Consider the following 15,842-nt stretch of genomic DNA (forward strand, 5'->3'; position numbering starts at 1 on the left):
TTATGTTTGCTGATTACAATTTAAATAAGAATGAAATTGGATTTTTAGAAATATCAGTTATTGCTCATTTGCAATTTATAGCCTTCATTGTAATTGAAATACTAGATCATTTCATGGCAATAATTTCCATATGAATTTTCTGAAAGTACCCAAGTTCACCATCACATTTCTTGACATTTTTTTCACCATATCCAAAAACATAACTAAATGGAGTTCCAGAAATGATCCTGTTTAATAATGTGACATAAGGTAGACTGATTTGTTGCTGTTATTGTTCAGTCATTAAGTCACGTCCAACTCTTTGCAACTCCACGGACTGCTGCACAACAAGCTCCTTTGTCCTCCACTGTCTCCCAGAGTTTGTTCAAATTCATGTCAAGTTGCAATGCTAACTAATAATATCAAATAGCCTGGCATTATGTCCCTAAAGGAAATCTATGTAATGAAACCAAGTCTAGAGGTATAAAACTTGATGCTATTGATGTGATTGTAGTTCAGTCTGCTTGCAGTAGCTGTAACTGGTTATAAATATCTGTAAAATTGCTTTATCTTCTGCAATCCACTCATATAGAGTTCATAATATTTGTGACATTGCCAACCTCTTAAAGTCTACTTTTCAAAGAAAATTATTTATTGCAATTTTAAGGTAATTGTGATAACAAAACATGTACATGTGTTTTTTTTTAGACAAACCAGCTGCCGTCCCAGCAGCTAAGAAAGCAGCAGTAGATGGAAAACTCTTCTTTGTATCAGAACCTCAGAGTATCAGAGTTGTAGAAAGTAAGTACTTCATGAAAAGTACATCTTCATCTATCTTGTGCATTTTACTACTGATTTAGTTTTAGAAAAACTGGTTTTAGAAAATTAAATTTTTATTGAATCGTTTTCATTGTTCCTTAGAAACCACTGCAACATTCATTGCAAAAGTTGGAGGTGATCCAATTCCAAATGTTAAGTGGACAAAGGGGAAATGGAGACAACTGAACCAAGGAGGTCGCATACTGATCCACCAAAAAGGCGATGAAGCAAAATTGGAGATTAGAGACACCACAAAAACTGATTCTGGGTTATACCGATGTGTTGCATTTAATAAACATGGTGAAATTGAAAGTAATGTTAATCTACAGGTGGATGAAAGGAAGAAACAAGAGAAAATTGAAGGAGATCTTAGAGCAATGCTGAAAAAGTAAGTTCAGTAAAACATCACTTTTGGTAACATTCCATTCGTGGACCATCCCCTTCACAGTTCAGATTGTGAAAGAAAATAAGCACATAGATGTTTTAACAAATAAGGAAATATATAGAATTTCAGTGGAAGTTAGTGGTGCCTTAATGTCAATTTCTAAATAATCCTGAGAAAGTTTTGAGAATGAAGTAAATTTTTATTAAAACTTTGAACAAAGGAAATGGCCTATAGATAAACCTGTGTCTGGACATAAAATTTTTGGTTCTACATGTAATTTTCTTTACTCTGAGTGGCTTTCTAGATCAACTGTTTTAAACATTTTCCATAATTACCAGTAATATCAATACCAATTATGTTTCATCATGATTAATCAATCAACATTTAATTTCTACACATTTTCCATGATATATATGTGTTCTTTATTAATATTTTCCATGATTGTTATCATTTTTCATTATTCTTTCAGTAGCCTCTTTTGTTGTGAAGTTTACAAAAATACTTGTTTTCTTTCCTTTCTTAAACTCTTTGATCAATCTCTGTACTTGGCACTGTGGTCCAATCTTAATCCACTCCGTCTCCAAACCCACATTTTTTGTTTGTTTGTTTCACAGTTTTGTTTGTTTGTTTAACATGGTAAAATTAGTAGTTATTAAATAAAGAACCCAGAACTATTATTTTGTGAAAAAAATTTAATTATATTTATAATCTTTGAATGATGATAGACAATTCAGAATAAGTAGAAGAGAGGTAATTCATGTTTATTTCTTATTTCACTTAGGACTCCAATCTTAAAGAAAGGAGCTGGGGAAGAAGAGGAAATTGATATCATGGAACTTCTCAAAAATGTTGATCCAAAAGAATATGAAAAATATGCCCGCATGTATGGAATCACTGATTTCCGGGGTCTTCTTCAAGCTTTTGAACTGCTAAAGCAAAGTGAAGGAGAAGAGACACATAGATTGGTATGCTCGTTTGTGTATATTGTAATCTCTAAAAATTCACACTTGTAACATCTAGCTTACACCTTTTGAATTTCCAGACCCTACAGTTGTATAATATCTTAATATAACCTAAGCAGCATTAAGAATGGAAGCTGAATATAATCATCCATCTTCTAATTCAAAATCTTTTCCATATGTAATAATTCTACTTTTTTCTCCTTAGGAAATTGAAGAAATAGAGAAGTCAGAGAAGGAAGAGAAGGAATTTGAGGAACTTGTATCATTTATTCAGCAAAGGCTATCACAGACAGAGGTAACATAAATCATGCTGATCACAAAATGAACAAATTATTGGAAATTACAAGGGAAGGAGTGACTAATACATTTTAATTTTTTATTCTCCTAGCCTGTCACTCTGATCAAGGACATTGAAAATCAGACAGTTTTGAAAGATAATGATGCTGTGTTTGAAATTGACATTAAGATTAATTATCCAGAAATTAAGCTTTCATGGTACAAAGGGACTGAAAAACTGGAACCCAGTGATAAGTTTGAAATAAGCATTGATGGTGATCGACATACACTCAGAGTCAAAAACTGTCAACTTAAAGATCAGGGCAATTACAGATTGGTGTGTGGTCCACACATTGCTAGTGCTAAACTAACTGTAATTGGTAAGTAAAAAGAGTTTTATTATTTTTAAAAAAAAGTATGAGATGAATTTACTTTTGAATACATCACATGTGATATCAAACAAAATATGTACTGTATTATACCCACAGAGCCTGCCTGGGAACGGCATCTTCAGGATGTAACTTTGAAAGAAGGCCAAACTTGTACCATGACCTGCCAGTTTTCAGTGCCAAATGTAAAATCTGAATGGTTCAGAAACGGCAGAATCCTTAAACCCCAAGGTAGATATAAAACAGAAGTGGAGCACAAAGTCCATAAGCTGACCATTGCAGATGTTCGAGCAGAGGACCAGGGTCGATACACCTGCAAACACGAAGACCTTGAAACTTCAGCAGAGCTCAGAATTGAAGGTGGGTGAAAGAGTATGGCTGGAGTTATCACAGCATCAGTCAGAGGCAAATACTATGCACAACCCCTGCAGCCTTGGTTTTGCATGTATCTAAAGAGGTTGTGTGATCTCATTTCCCAGCACACTCATAGCAATCCATTCACTCATGTCTCAAAATCTATACAAAATCAAAAGGGAAGTACTCCCATAAGTGCTGATTCATTTTTATAGTTCTTTTTGACTAGTAGATTTCAATCTAAACTATGACATGACTTTCTAACAGTTATTTCTGATAAATTTCATAATTCTTCTAAATTCAATAATTTTTTGCAATTCTACTAAATGCCATAAATCTCACATCTCTGATTTTGAATTCTAGAAAATAAATCTTAGAGAAAGGACCAGATTTCAAGGCTATATATCTTGAACATCTTGGCTAGAGGATGACATTATGTTTATAGGAATCAGTTTGACTCTATCTGTATGAAGCTATGTAGATAAAAATAATAATATATTTGATATGTGATTAGCAGCTAGTTTTCAAAAACAGTTATTTCATATGAAGATCACATTCCAACCTTCTGAATCTCTGAAATGAAATGGAATGTCAGGATTTAGAAGCAACAAGTTTTATTTCCTAAAGACCTACGCCTTTAGACTGTATGCAGCAACATTTGGCTCTAAGGATGGGCTCTACTTCCAGGCATTGTTACCCACTTATAGCTGTTGAAATAACAACTATGTACCTTCTTATTTACATAAGCATTTCAAAATCTCTGACTTGCTTTACAGTGGATATCAAGGTCTGGTTGTATTTTAAAATTCAGAAATTTTTAATAGCTTTCCATTTAAAGGATCCAGTTGAAACCACTTATTTTTTAAATAATTGCCTATTTTTTATATGATCCTTCAAAAAAAAAAAAGCTCACCAGACTACATATGATATCTAAGCTGCTCACAATGCTGTGACACATTGAATTCCAGACGAAATTTTGCAGGAGGATCTCCACCCCAGCCCCGTCTCCTCCTGTACACCTTGCCATTTGCAAGGGTGGACTCCCTGCCTGCCCACTGGTGCTTGCAAAGCAGGTTTCAGAACTTTTCAAAATGAATCCTGTGAAATTCAGAAGAGCAGATTTCCTGTTGAGTTTAAAATTATTTCACAAGAAAAGTTATAAAGGTCACGTAATAAACAGTTCTAGAATCTGAAAGGCAAAATTACTTTACAGAGTAAAGAATTTCAAAAGGGAATAAAGTGTATAGTAATATGAAGTTTATGTTCCCTTTCTTTTGAAGCCCCCATTTCACTAACATTTTTAAAGTTTAAGTTTTATTCTGGATTATAAGCACCTTGACTATTTTCTTCATGTAAATATTATAAGGACTTGCAGGATTTCTTTAAACTTTTCCACATTAATCTTGCAGGAGTACACTTAAGTATTGAGATAACTTTTTGTTACCGATGCAAAGAAGTGTACTTTTTCCTTGTTTTATATTTTCAGCCCTTTTCTGCTATTTTCCAATCATATAAAAAGATAGAGTCTTTGAACATCTGAGGGAAAAGCACAGTGAAAGAAATTCCTCCCATACAAACTAAATTTGAACTCTTTTTGTATTTAAACAGCTGAACCAATTCAGTTTACAAGGCGCATACAGAACATTGTTGTGAGTGAGCACCAGTCTGCCACCTTTGAATGTGAAGTGTCCTTCGATGACGCCATTGTAACTTGGTACAAAGGACCAACAGAACTGACCGAGAGCCAGAAATACAACTTTAGGAATGACGGTCGCTGCCATTATATGACCATCCACAACGTGACCCCAGATGATGAAGGTAACTAATTGACAATGTCCCTGTGAAAGTATAATTTAAGCTTTTCCTGTTTTATGTATTTCTTCTCTAGTTTATGCTTATACTCTATGTTTCTATCTAGGTTAGTTTCCTAGGAAAGAAAAATATAAATGAATACTATGTTTAAATAAAGACGTGTTCTTTTCAAACATATCAGAACGCAAAGGTCTCGTGATCTTTTTCCCTTAGGCGTCTATTCAGTAATTGCTCGACTGGAGCCCAGAGGTGAAGCGAGAAGCACAGCAGAGCTGTACTTGACAACCAAAGGTCAGAAAACACCCCATTCATATCACACTGCGATTCTCGCGACAAAGTAACCTGCCAAGACAATTCTATTAAATTTTTTAAAATATCATTTTTTTTTTTTTTATTTTGCAGAAATCAAACTTGAGATGAAGCCTCCCGGTAAGTTAAAAAAAAAAAAATCAATCCTTGCTTACAATACATTCAAGTGTAATTTTGTAAGTGATAGAAGCCAAACTAATATAAAATATTATTCAGTGAAATTATCATCAGGAAAATAATACCAATGTTAGGCTTTATGAGTTTGGGAAATTAGAGGTAATGAGGTCACATTCAGCTGACTGCTAGGATCAAGTCAAAAAATGTGGCTATAGAACAAAACAGATTGTCACAGGGAATGAATCTGCCTGTGTGGCTGCTTACAGAAGAATCTTAATATCTTTGTATTTATATTTTAGAGTCTGCTGTTGGAAATGCCTAACAACCAAACACATCTTAGTTGTCTAATAAGTATCTCAGCTTTCAGTCTTTCGGTGCCTATCATTATTAAATGTCTCTTTTCAGATATTCCTGACTCCAGAGTTCCAATTCCAACCATGCCAATCAGAGCAATACCACCAGAAGGTAAGAAAGACCTTCCACCACCACCACCACCACCACCACCCCACCCCAGTCTTGAATATGGTAGCAGCAATATGCTACCACTGGGCTTCCCTGTGGCTCAGCGTAATCCACCTTTAATGTAGGAGATGCAGGTTTGATCCCTGGGTTGGGAATATTCCCTGGAGGAGAGAATGGCAATCCATTCCAGTATTCTTGCCTGGAGAATTGCATGGACAGAGGAGCCTGGTGGGCTACAGTCCACAGGGTCGAAACAGTCAGACACGACTTAGCATGAAACAAACAAAAAACAAGCAATATAGTACCTACCACTAGAAAGTTACCAGTGCCAAACCATAGTATCCTTCCACTTTATCTTCTTCACAGTGTAATTAAAAATCAAAGCAAAAGAGTAGCTGCAATTATAAATAGATGCTATTTTTATGTGGTCTGACTATTGAACTGCTACTATTCCACCTTTGAAGAACTGAAAGAAATGCAGGAGACTTTTCATTGTATTTCACACAAAATGAGAAACCAAACCATGTTACTTATGATGGCATTTATTCTTTTAGAAATTCCTCCTACGGCTGTTCCTCCCATCCCTCTTTTGCTACCATTACCTGAAGAAAAGAAACCACCAGCAAAACGTGTTGAAGGTATTATATGTTATCTACCTAAATGCCAAAATATAAGATTTAATTATTGAATATACAGACCTGGAAAATGTTGTTTAGTGCAACATGTTGGCCCTCTAGTGGTCAGCAGGTTGGATTGCCTTTCAAAATGTAAGTTACATGATTTTAGTATAAATTAAATGTGTTGGACATGTGCTTAAAAGTCTGCAAATCATTAGAAAAAATACATAGCGTGCTTAATATTAAATATTTAAAAAATAACTTAAGCATTAATAGCAAGCTTATTTCACATTTCATATTTTCCTAACTACTCCATATAGCAATAAAATAATAAAATCAAATCCTAGTGAAACTTATAGAAATAAAAAATGCTAGTGTATAGTCAGGTTTAAAATTTTAGTTTGTGTTTTTTTTCTCAATTACACTGTTAACTACTCCTTAAAATTCACTATTTCATTATAAAAATATGAGTTAGAATATCTTTGATTTTTTTCCTAAAGCTAAGGAAAGAGCTCTCCAATAAACTTTTGAGTATGTCAGGGAATTGCCCCTCTTAAATATTTCAGTAGATAAGTTGTACTATTTGTGCCTGGAAACTTCTCAACTAATTAATCACAGACCGCCTGGACTTTCTAGAGTTCTGGGGAGTTCAGAACTGTTGTCAGAATTCTCCCAGCAACATCAGGAAAAAATTCTGCATGTCAAGGTCACATTTTCCCAAAGCCAAGCCACCATTACAGTAGTAGCCTCCAGTCTAATACCCTAATAGCCATTACAATTGGTGTCAAAAGCTTGAGAAAATTTTCAGCTAGCCTTAGGAGAAATCTAGTTAAAAGACAAAAAAATAAAAAACACTTCTAGTTTTATGATTAAACTATCTCAGTAACAAAGAAAAGTATTTTTATAACTTACATAAACATAGTTAACTATATTTCATCTACTTCCGATAGTAAAAATGAGCAAGAATCAAATACCAAAAAATAGATTTCTGCTTATATATGTTGTCAGGAACAATAATTCATCTTAATGAGTGAATTATGCTTTGAGCACTACTGTTAACATGACTAAGTTTGAGTACCCACTGGGAAACTTGAGAAATTAAATCACATTTTAAAAATTCAAAACAGTGTCATTATTCATGAATACTAGGAGCCATAATCAAGTTATGATCAGGGGCCAGGATCAAGGTATATGTTAGCATTAACAAAAGAAAATTTCCACAATATAGCATAGGTGGAACTTTAATTTTACTAATTCACTTGTTATTCTTATTCCTGAAAAATTTAAAGTAGCCTTACCTAAGTGAAACAAAGATGAAATAGTATACCTTTTCTATACATGATATCACCTGGGTTTGCCCTGGATGTTTCAAAAACTTGAAGCAGGCGTAAAATCAGAGTGGGCTTCCCTGGTGGCTCAAATGGTAAAGAATCTGCCTGCAATGCAAAAGACCTGGGTTCAATCCCTGGGCTGGGAAGATCTTCAGGGGAAAGATCCCCTGGAGAAGGAATTGGCAACCCACTCCATTACTCTTGCCTGGAGTATTCCATGGACAGAAAAGCCAGTTCATGGGATCACAATCAGACATGACTTTCACTTTCACTTACATATTCTTTCTCCTTCCCCCCAAATTTTTCTACTTTCTAGTCCAAGATCTTTCTGAAACAGGCATCTTACAATAATGTACAGAGTCTCTTGTTATCATCAAACCATATGGAAAAAATAAATTTCAATAAACCTCCCAATCTCCTGAAAACATTTTAGTAAAATTTACATCTGACATCTTATTTTTTAGTGACCAAAAAAGCTGTGAAGAAAGATGCTAAAAAGGTTGTCGCAAAGCCCAAGGAAGAGGCACCACTACCTAAAGGTATTGTGATTTGTCAAAATTCCAAGAATTCCCTGGCCGTCCAGTAGTTAGGGCACTTTCACTGCTGTGGGCGAGGTTCAATCCCTGATCAGGAAAGTAAGATCCTGCAAGCTGCACAGCACCACCCCCCACCACCTCCCAAAATTCAATCTTACTGCTTTTCTCTTAGTTAAAAAAATTTAAATCCAGATAGGGAAGGACAGAGGAAGATTAAGAGTGTGACTTTATAAAATAGTACCTCTTCATTTACTCACCCTCACACTCTTCTTTGACTCAGTCCTCACTTTCTCCTTCTCAACTTTCTTTATTTTCCCATTTTTTTCCTCCCCTGTCCTCCTTTGCCTGTGTCTGCCCATGACACCCAATGGCCACACCAGAGAGTTCTTATTATCTCTGGATGGTGATTTAAAGAAGGCATTGCCCTCTGGTCCAACATATGGTCTTAATCTAGTCACTCAAATAGAATGTTTTAAAGGGCTGGTGCTAATTTTGAGTGGTTGCTCCAGCCCAGTTCAGCATCTTTCCGGGTTCAGCTGAGCTAAATGTCAATACCCACAGAAGAAAAATACTTTTTACAGGGGCATCCATTTTCCTACTTTAAGTTTTTGTTGCAACTTGGAAAATTTTTAGAAAGAAAAATAGATAGCTAAATTTAAGCAAATAGTTTTATTCATCTGGCTAAGATTAGAGTACAGCAAGCTCCTAAAAAGAAGGAAAATTTAGGAGCACAGTGTACCCCTTCACTGAGACTTTTTTCTAAGTGGTCATTTATGAAGTGTTATAGAATAAGGAGAAGCTCAAAAGCCATGGATAGTTCCTGAACTTTATCATTAGTCCCTGAAAAAAATTATTTTCTTTTAGCATTATGTTTTAGCATCAGACATACTGAATATTCTCTTTATGTTTCATATTAATTGAAATTGTTTTAAATCAATCTAAGCTAGAAAAAAGTTTTACTCTTCCTGTATTTTCATTTGCATGGCATTGCAGAGCATTTCTGGTGAGCCAAATTTGCATCTTATAAAAGCATTTGGTATACAAATAGTATTTACAGAGCATACAAATGACTAACAAGGGTATATAGGATCAGTAAGCATTAAAAAATACATAATCCAAAAATAAACTTGCACTTTATGTTTTCAAAGTTCTAGAGGTTCCCAAGAAGCCACCACGTCCTACTGCCTTAATTCCAGCAGAAGGTAAATGAAATTATTAAATATTCTATTTCTTGCTGAGATTTTTATCCCTGCATTGTATTCTTATGTACTAGGCTTCCAACTTATTAGAAAATCCAGGCTCCTCTGCTACAGTAAAATTAGCAGTAGAAATAATGGCTACTTTATATTGGTCAAATTCCAGGAAAGATACTTAGGCAGATGTTTATGTAGCCTCTCAGCAGTGGACATAGGGAAAGAAGTGGTTAGGGCTAGAAAGGAGGGATCACCTCTTATTATTTCAGCTGCAGCTAACACAGATGTTAAGGATCATATGAATAATGTTAGCCTTAGTATTTTTAAAGTTGTCATACAAAAGCAATTGATTGATTTAGTTACAAAATTTCAAATATTATCTTTATTAAACTAAAGAGTTATATTCAATATTCAAAAATGTAGCTTTAAAATTAGTACTGTTTTTGAAAGCAGAATTGGGATTGTAAGTAGCTGCAGAAATATTAAATATAAATTCCATAAAATGATCAAATATTAAGATATTCCATGGGAAAAAAAGCTAAGAGTTTTACAAATTGGAGCTCCCACAAAACAATGGAAGATGTGTTCATTTAAGAATATTTACTGAATGCCATTTTGTGCACGTAGGAAGAATCCTCAGATTAAGAGTTAACTATCTCTTGTCCCTCCTGATTGTGTTCCATAATCAACAAAAATTTAAGCAGAACCACAACACAAAGAAAACATAAATAATCAAATTGATGCTAAAATCCGAGATGCTGATATTGCTAGATGACGTCGACTATTGTTTAGTGAAGTAATTGTGTGGATATAATTAATATGCTAATATTATTTATTTTTCAATTTATTTTAGCACCTGAAATTATTGATGTATCCTCCAAGGCTGAAGAAGTGAAAATAACGACCATAACCAGAAAGAAAGAGGTTCAGAAAGAAAAAGAAGCTGTGTATGAGAGAAAGCAAGCAGTCTACGAGGAGAAGAAAGTTTACATAGAATCTTTAGAAGAACCTTACGATGAGCTAGAGGTGGAACCATATACGGAGCCATATGAAGAACCTTATTATGAGGAACCAGAGGAAGAATATGAAGAGACCCAGGTAGAAGCTAAGAGGGAAGTTCATGAGGAATGGGAAGAAGATTTTGAAGAAGGGCAAGAATACTATGAAAGGGAAGAAGGTTATGACGAAGGAGAGGAAGAGTGGGAGGAGAAAGAAGTCATCCAAGTTCAAAAGGAGGTTTATGAAGGTATGTATTAGTTGGGTGATTTTTTTTCTCTTTTCCTCATTGTTGCTCAATTCTCTCTATTTTCAAGGTTATTAACCTGGTTCATAATGAATATGAAATAGATGAAAAGACTGTTTCCATTTTTAAAGTTAGAAATCTTTAGAATATTTAAAAGAATTATTTTCTTCAAAGTTACTTTCATGCTTTGTTATTGTCAATTGAATCATTTAGTCCTGTTACTAAGACTGAATTCCAAGTGCTCTTTTCTGATGCGGAAGTTCAAGTTTTAGTTTTACTACCTTGCTATCTCTGTTTGATCATGCTTCTAAATCTGGCCTGAGTAATCCTCTTAGCAATAAAGATCCCCAATACAATAATTTACACAGTTGTATATTCTTAATTTGCATTATTTGCAAACTGATACAATTTACTAGAATTTACGTATTCAACCACTCCTTTTTATTACTGTTTTTGTTAAAGAATCACGTGAGAAGAAAATTCCAGCAAAAGTACCTGAAAAGAAAGAAGTACCACCTCCTAAAGGTATGTAATTGGAATTATTTAAATAGATCACATCATCAACATCACGATCATGGCTTGCTGGGCAAAGATGTATGAATCACCAGTTTAATCCAATAGACACAACTTCTTCTCGAAGCTCCATTGTATCAATGATTTTTTTCTAAGAATATCTACCTACTTCATTTAATGTAAACATAAAAAAGATTATAAAAATATAGTTGTGGTAAGCATAAAATAAAGCAAAAATACTTGAAGTACAGAAGCTTGTACTTGAAGTTCAGTGCAACAAACTTCTCTCTCTTTAAAAAATGAAAGAAAAAGAGAGAGACTATTTTAATAGAAATTCTAAAAGTACTGCAATTTTTTTAAAATGCTTACAGTTGTAAAGAAGCCTGTAGTTGAAAAAATTGAAAAGACTTCTCGAAGAATGGAGGAAGAAAAAGTTCAAGTCACCAAAGGTATTATTATTTAAAACATTTCGCGATTCTGGGTAGTAGCTGAATTGGTGATTTTTTTTCCCACCACATTATATTTTTTATACAAATATTCCAAATATTCCATTGTTGTTGTTCAGTCACTAAGTCATGTCCAACTCTTTGTGAACCCATGAACTGCAACACACATTATATTTTTTATACAAATATTCCATTGTTGTTGTTCAGTCACTAAGTCATGTCCAACTCTTTGTGAACCCATGAACTGCAACACACCAGGCTTCCCTGTCCTTCACTGTCTCCTGGAATTTGCTCAAATTCATGTCCATTGAGTCGATGATGCCATCCAACCACCTAATCATCTGTTGCCCCCTTCTCCTTTTGCCTTCAATCTTTCCCAGCATCAGGGTCTTTTCCATTGAGTCAGCTCTTCGCATCAGGTGGCCGAAAGTATTGGAGCTTCAGTTTCAGCAACAATCCTTTCAGTGAATATCCATTATGTACACCTATTTTTATAATTTCAAAGTTAAGGGTTTTTCAAAAAAAATTTCTCTGTAAATTGGAAGGAATTTGATTTCAAAAAACCAATAATAAAACATTTCAAGTACCATGTACACAAGTAATTGTTTACTAATATATAGTCACATGTTAGTTACTTATATAGTCATCTAAATTAAGATATTTTTAAATTTTGTACAAAGCAATATTCTTCGCAATACAAATATGTTTGTACATATTTTTTAAGTACCTGAAGTTTCAAAGAAGATTGTTCCACAAAAACCTTCTCGGACTCCAGTGCAGGAAGAAATTATTGAAGTGAAAGGTATACATCTTTGTCTTTCAGCTACAAGTTTTAAACATTTTTATTTATGTGTATGGATATGTGTACATATATTACTGAACAATTCACAAATATGAAATCACCAAAATAAAGACATACTATATATTATATAGTATACATTTTATGTTGCACATTTATATAATTTATGTAAATAATAACTTTGTTTTTAGTTTCACTCTAAAATTGCATAATTTTTTAACTAAGGAAGGATTTGTGTTTAATCAGTAGTTCTCTAACTTTACTGTGCAATGTTTTCTATTACGTATAATATTCCCATCCTCTCACTTATATGAATAAGCCCTAATGGATTTGGGAAAAAACCACATCACATGTGAAGAAGTTGTCTCTATTTGATTCCAATTTAATAATATTTGGTAAAGCCTGCATGGGTTGTTTGTCCCTATAGATCAAAACATGATTTGTTTCCTTGTCAATATTGAATTTGTTCTTAAGCTATCATATTAACCCACTCATTCTGCAACTAAAAACTTAAATACAGTGTACACACTATGTATTTGATATGATGTCTTTTCCTGGAGAAAAGAAATACTAATGTGAAATACTTTCTTTGAAGTACCTACTGTACATACAAAGAAGATGGTTATTTCAGAAGAAAAGATGTTCTTTGCTGCTCACACAGAGGAGGAGGAGGAGGAGGTGTCAGTCACAGGTACAAGGCAAATTTGAATATGGGGCTCAATTGGAAGGGCTTCAGATGGATTTTCATCTCTCTTCTTATCTAATTTGTGTTTATGTAGGTATCTCTGTCTCCTTGTGAATCTTTGTCATCTTTTCATTTCACCGCTGTCTGTTTTAATTCATATTTCAATATTCTTTGTAAATTGCAATATCACCTACAGTTCGGCATACCAGGAACTAAAATGTACATTTTTTTAAAGTCCCTGAGGTACAAAAGAAAACTGTTACCGAAGAGAAAATTCATGTTGCTGTTTCCAAAAAGATTGAACCTCCACCCAAAGGTATTAGTGATTTATTCTAAGTTTAAAATCCTTTAAAAGTTTCAAAGTAACATTTTTTAAAAGTTCCAAATATCTGAATCTGTTACTATTAAACAATAGATTTAGTTACAGTCCACAGACCTATAGCCACTATATACAAAGGAAATCATAGGCAGGTGAGAAGACCCATGAGGAGGATATTGGAGAAAAGAATGACAATTCCCAGCAGCTCTGTTTCCCACTTCACTGAGCTTACAATCCGGTGACCAGCCCTTTAGAAATAGAAATACAGTGTCCTGGAGCGAGCTCCTACAAGCTCACCAGAGCTGTTGTTAAGTTTTCAGGAATTTGCTACCCAGCATTTAACACCTCCATAATTAAAAGTTAAATTATATAAAATTAAATAAATTATATTTAAAACTATGGTAATAAATGCTCAAAACTCATTAGTTCCCCCTTTTACTATGACTATGTTTCTGAGGTTATGTGGATTGCCTCTGAGCTGTGAAAATACTGGATCATTTTACAGGACTACTTCCTGTCCCTTCCGAACTCCATGACAGTGACATCATGATCGGTAGCCAGGATGCATGTATTTGCACCACCATGGAAATTGGAACTTGGAAACTGATCGAGACTACAAATTAGGGCTCCCGTCCCCCCACCACTGACCCTCTCCTATGCCCAGGCAAAATGTTAAACATTTAGGATACAAACATTATTTAAGATAATTGAATGCAATTGTTCTAGTGCAGTGACTTTATAAAAGTAAAGTTTCTAAAACTGGTGTCTGAGAAACGGGCACTAGTACCTCTGAGGAAGGGGCGTTCCAACCTGTTTCTAGGAAAGTAGAGATTCCACAGGTAAAAATGAATGACAAGCACATTTTCTAACTAGCCACTAGCCCATTGCCCTTAACCCTTGATTAGAACACATAATTCTGTTGCCTTCAATTGGTGTAAAACCAGAATATATTTTCTTTAAGTCTTACAACACTATATGCCTTGTCAAAATGTGCAGTTTCTCAGAAACAACCTATTTTTTTTGAAGTCCCTGAGCCACCCAAGAAACCAGAAGTGGTTCCTGTTCCTGTTCCTAAAAAGGTGGAGCCCCCACCAGCCAAAGGTAGAATCATGTTTTTGAAAAATATTTGTAGTGTCTGTCTTCTTGTACCTTTTTCTGTTGGATCTGTGTGTTGATGAGATAGCATCTGTAAACCAGTTGTAATATAGTTTAATCCTGTGTATATTGATTTCATTAATTAGTGGTAATATGTTATACAAATGTCAGTAACACTTTTAGATTCCAGACCATGCTAATTTGGTCTTTGTCAACTTCATGTAATATATGTGATGTCTCTATGGTATCGATGTACTTAGCATGTATTTTCATCACAAGTAGAGAGTATTAAATTACCTCCTAAATTCTTTTATTCTTACTGAGGATTTATGATTTAACGTAATCTTAAGTGTCTCAGAAGGAGACTAGAGTTCTCAATATTGTTTCACCAATGATGTCTTTAAAGTTCCTGAAGTTCCCAAGAAACCTGTGCCAGAGGAGAAAAAGCCAGTTCCTGTGCCCAAGAAGGAACCTGCTGCTCCCCCAAAAGGTACACCAGACCTGATCACGGGGTGCCCCTTTGCTCCAAATGCCAGTGCTTTGTTTTACACAGTCTTCATACTTATTTTGCTGTCTATTTTATGTCTTTTATGCCCCTAGTGTTTTTCATTTGTTTGTCAGCTTTGGGGCTCTACTCTTGACATACATTATTTATGATACTGAACAATAGAAGAAGTCACTTTTAAAAAGTACCTATATCAAACTGCTGTCTTAAATTTTTAATATCTTCCCTTAGAGAAAGAAAAACTATTGTGAAATTCACTTTCTACAGGGCATGTTTCTAGGAAAAACTCTTTCACCCCTCAACTGTGTGACCATTTCTTAATTAAAAAAAAAAAAAACAAACACTTTCATGAGTTATGACAAGATAAAGACTAATAGGAGGGAGTTTGGTAGAACTGAATGTTAACTAGGTAAAGATACTGCCGTGTTACTGGTAAGAGCCACTCTTCTGAAAAGTCACTAAGGCCTACTCTTAAATAATTGGAAGCATCAACTTTTGCCAGTTACTTTCACCATATTTCTCTAGACATTAATTGAGCATAGGCACTTGCCACAAATGTTGCAATTATCCAATTAGTGAGTGAAGGGATCTTGCATACAGGTGTGTTTGGATTCAAATGTGTTAATTCTGGCTTTGATTTTGGATTTGGTTGGTTTGGGGGGTTTTAGTGATAGAAAGACACTATTTTATGGAGGT

At 34.4% G+C, this 15,842-nt stretch overlaps 1 protein-coding gene across 1 annotated transcript in view; it reads left to right on the forward strand.

The window, feature by feature from the left end:
- TTN (titin) overlaps nt 1–15,842 on the forward strand; it is a 274,932-nt gene that overhangs the window by 99,838 nt on the left and 159,252 nt on the right. The window contains exons 98-118 of the mRNA XM_081579499.1: nt 688–780; nt 901–1,186; nt 1,965–2,148; nt 2,351–2,440; nt 2,534–2,801; nt 2,910–3,170; nt 4,773–4,982; nt 5,190–5,267; nt 5,379–5,405; nt 5,808–5,867; nt 6,419–6,502; nt 8,277–8,351; nt 9,497–9,550; nt 10,395–10,787; nt 11,247–11,309; nt 11,669–11,746; nt 12,468–12,545; nt 13,138–13,233; nt 13,463–13,543; nt 14,573–14,647; nt 15,048–15,131. Of these exons, the coding sequence (XP_081435625.1) occupies nt 688–780; nt 901–1,186; nt 1,965–2,148; nt 2,351–2,440; nt 2,534–2,801; nt 2,910–3,170; nt 4,773–4,982; nt 5,190–5,267; nt 5,379–5,405; nt 5,808–5,867; nt 6,419–6,502; nt 8,277–8,351; nt 9,497–9,550; nt 10,395–10,787; nt 11,247–11,309; nt 11,669–11,746; nt 12,468–12,545; nt 13,138–13,233; nt 13,463–13,543; nt 14,573–14,647; nt 15,048–15,131 (2,718 nt within the window). The remainder of the gene's footprint in view (nt 1–687; nt 781–900; nt 1,187–1,964; nt 2,149–2,350; nt 2,441–2,533; nt 2,802–2,909; nt 3,171–4,772; nt 4,983–5,189; nt 5,268–5,378; nt 5,406–5,807; nt 5,868–6,418; nt 6,503–8,276; nt 8,352–9,496; nt 9,551–10,394; nt 10,788–11,246; nt 11,310–11,668; nt 11,747–12,467; nt 12,546–13,137; nt 13,234–13,462; nt 13,544–14,572; nt 14,648–15,047; nt 15,132–15,842) is intronic.

Source organism: Giraffa tippelskirchi, chromosome 3 (assembly GCF_054371585.1).
Source record: "Giraffa tippelskirchi isolate mGirTip1 chromosome 3, T2T-mGirTip1v1.2.pri, whole genome shotgun sequence".
NCBI lineage: Eukaryota > Metazoa > Chordata > Mammalia > Artiodactyla > Giraffidae > Giraffa > Giraffa tippelskirchi.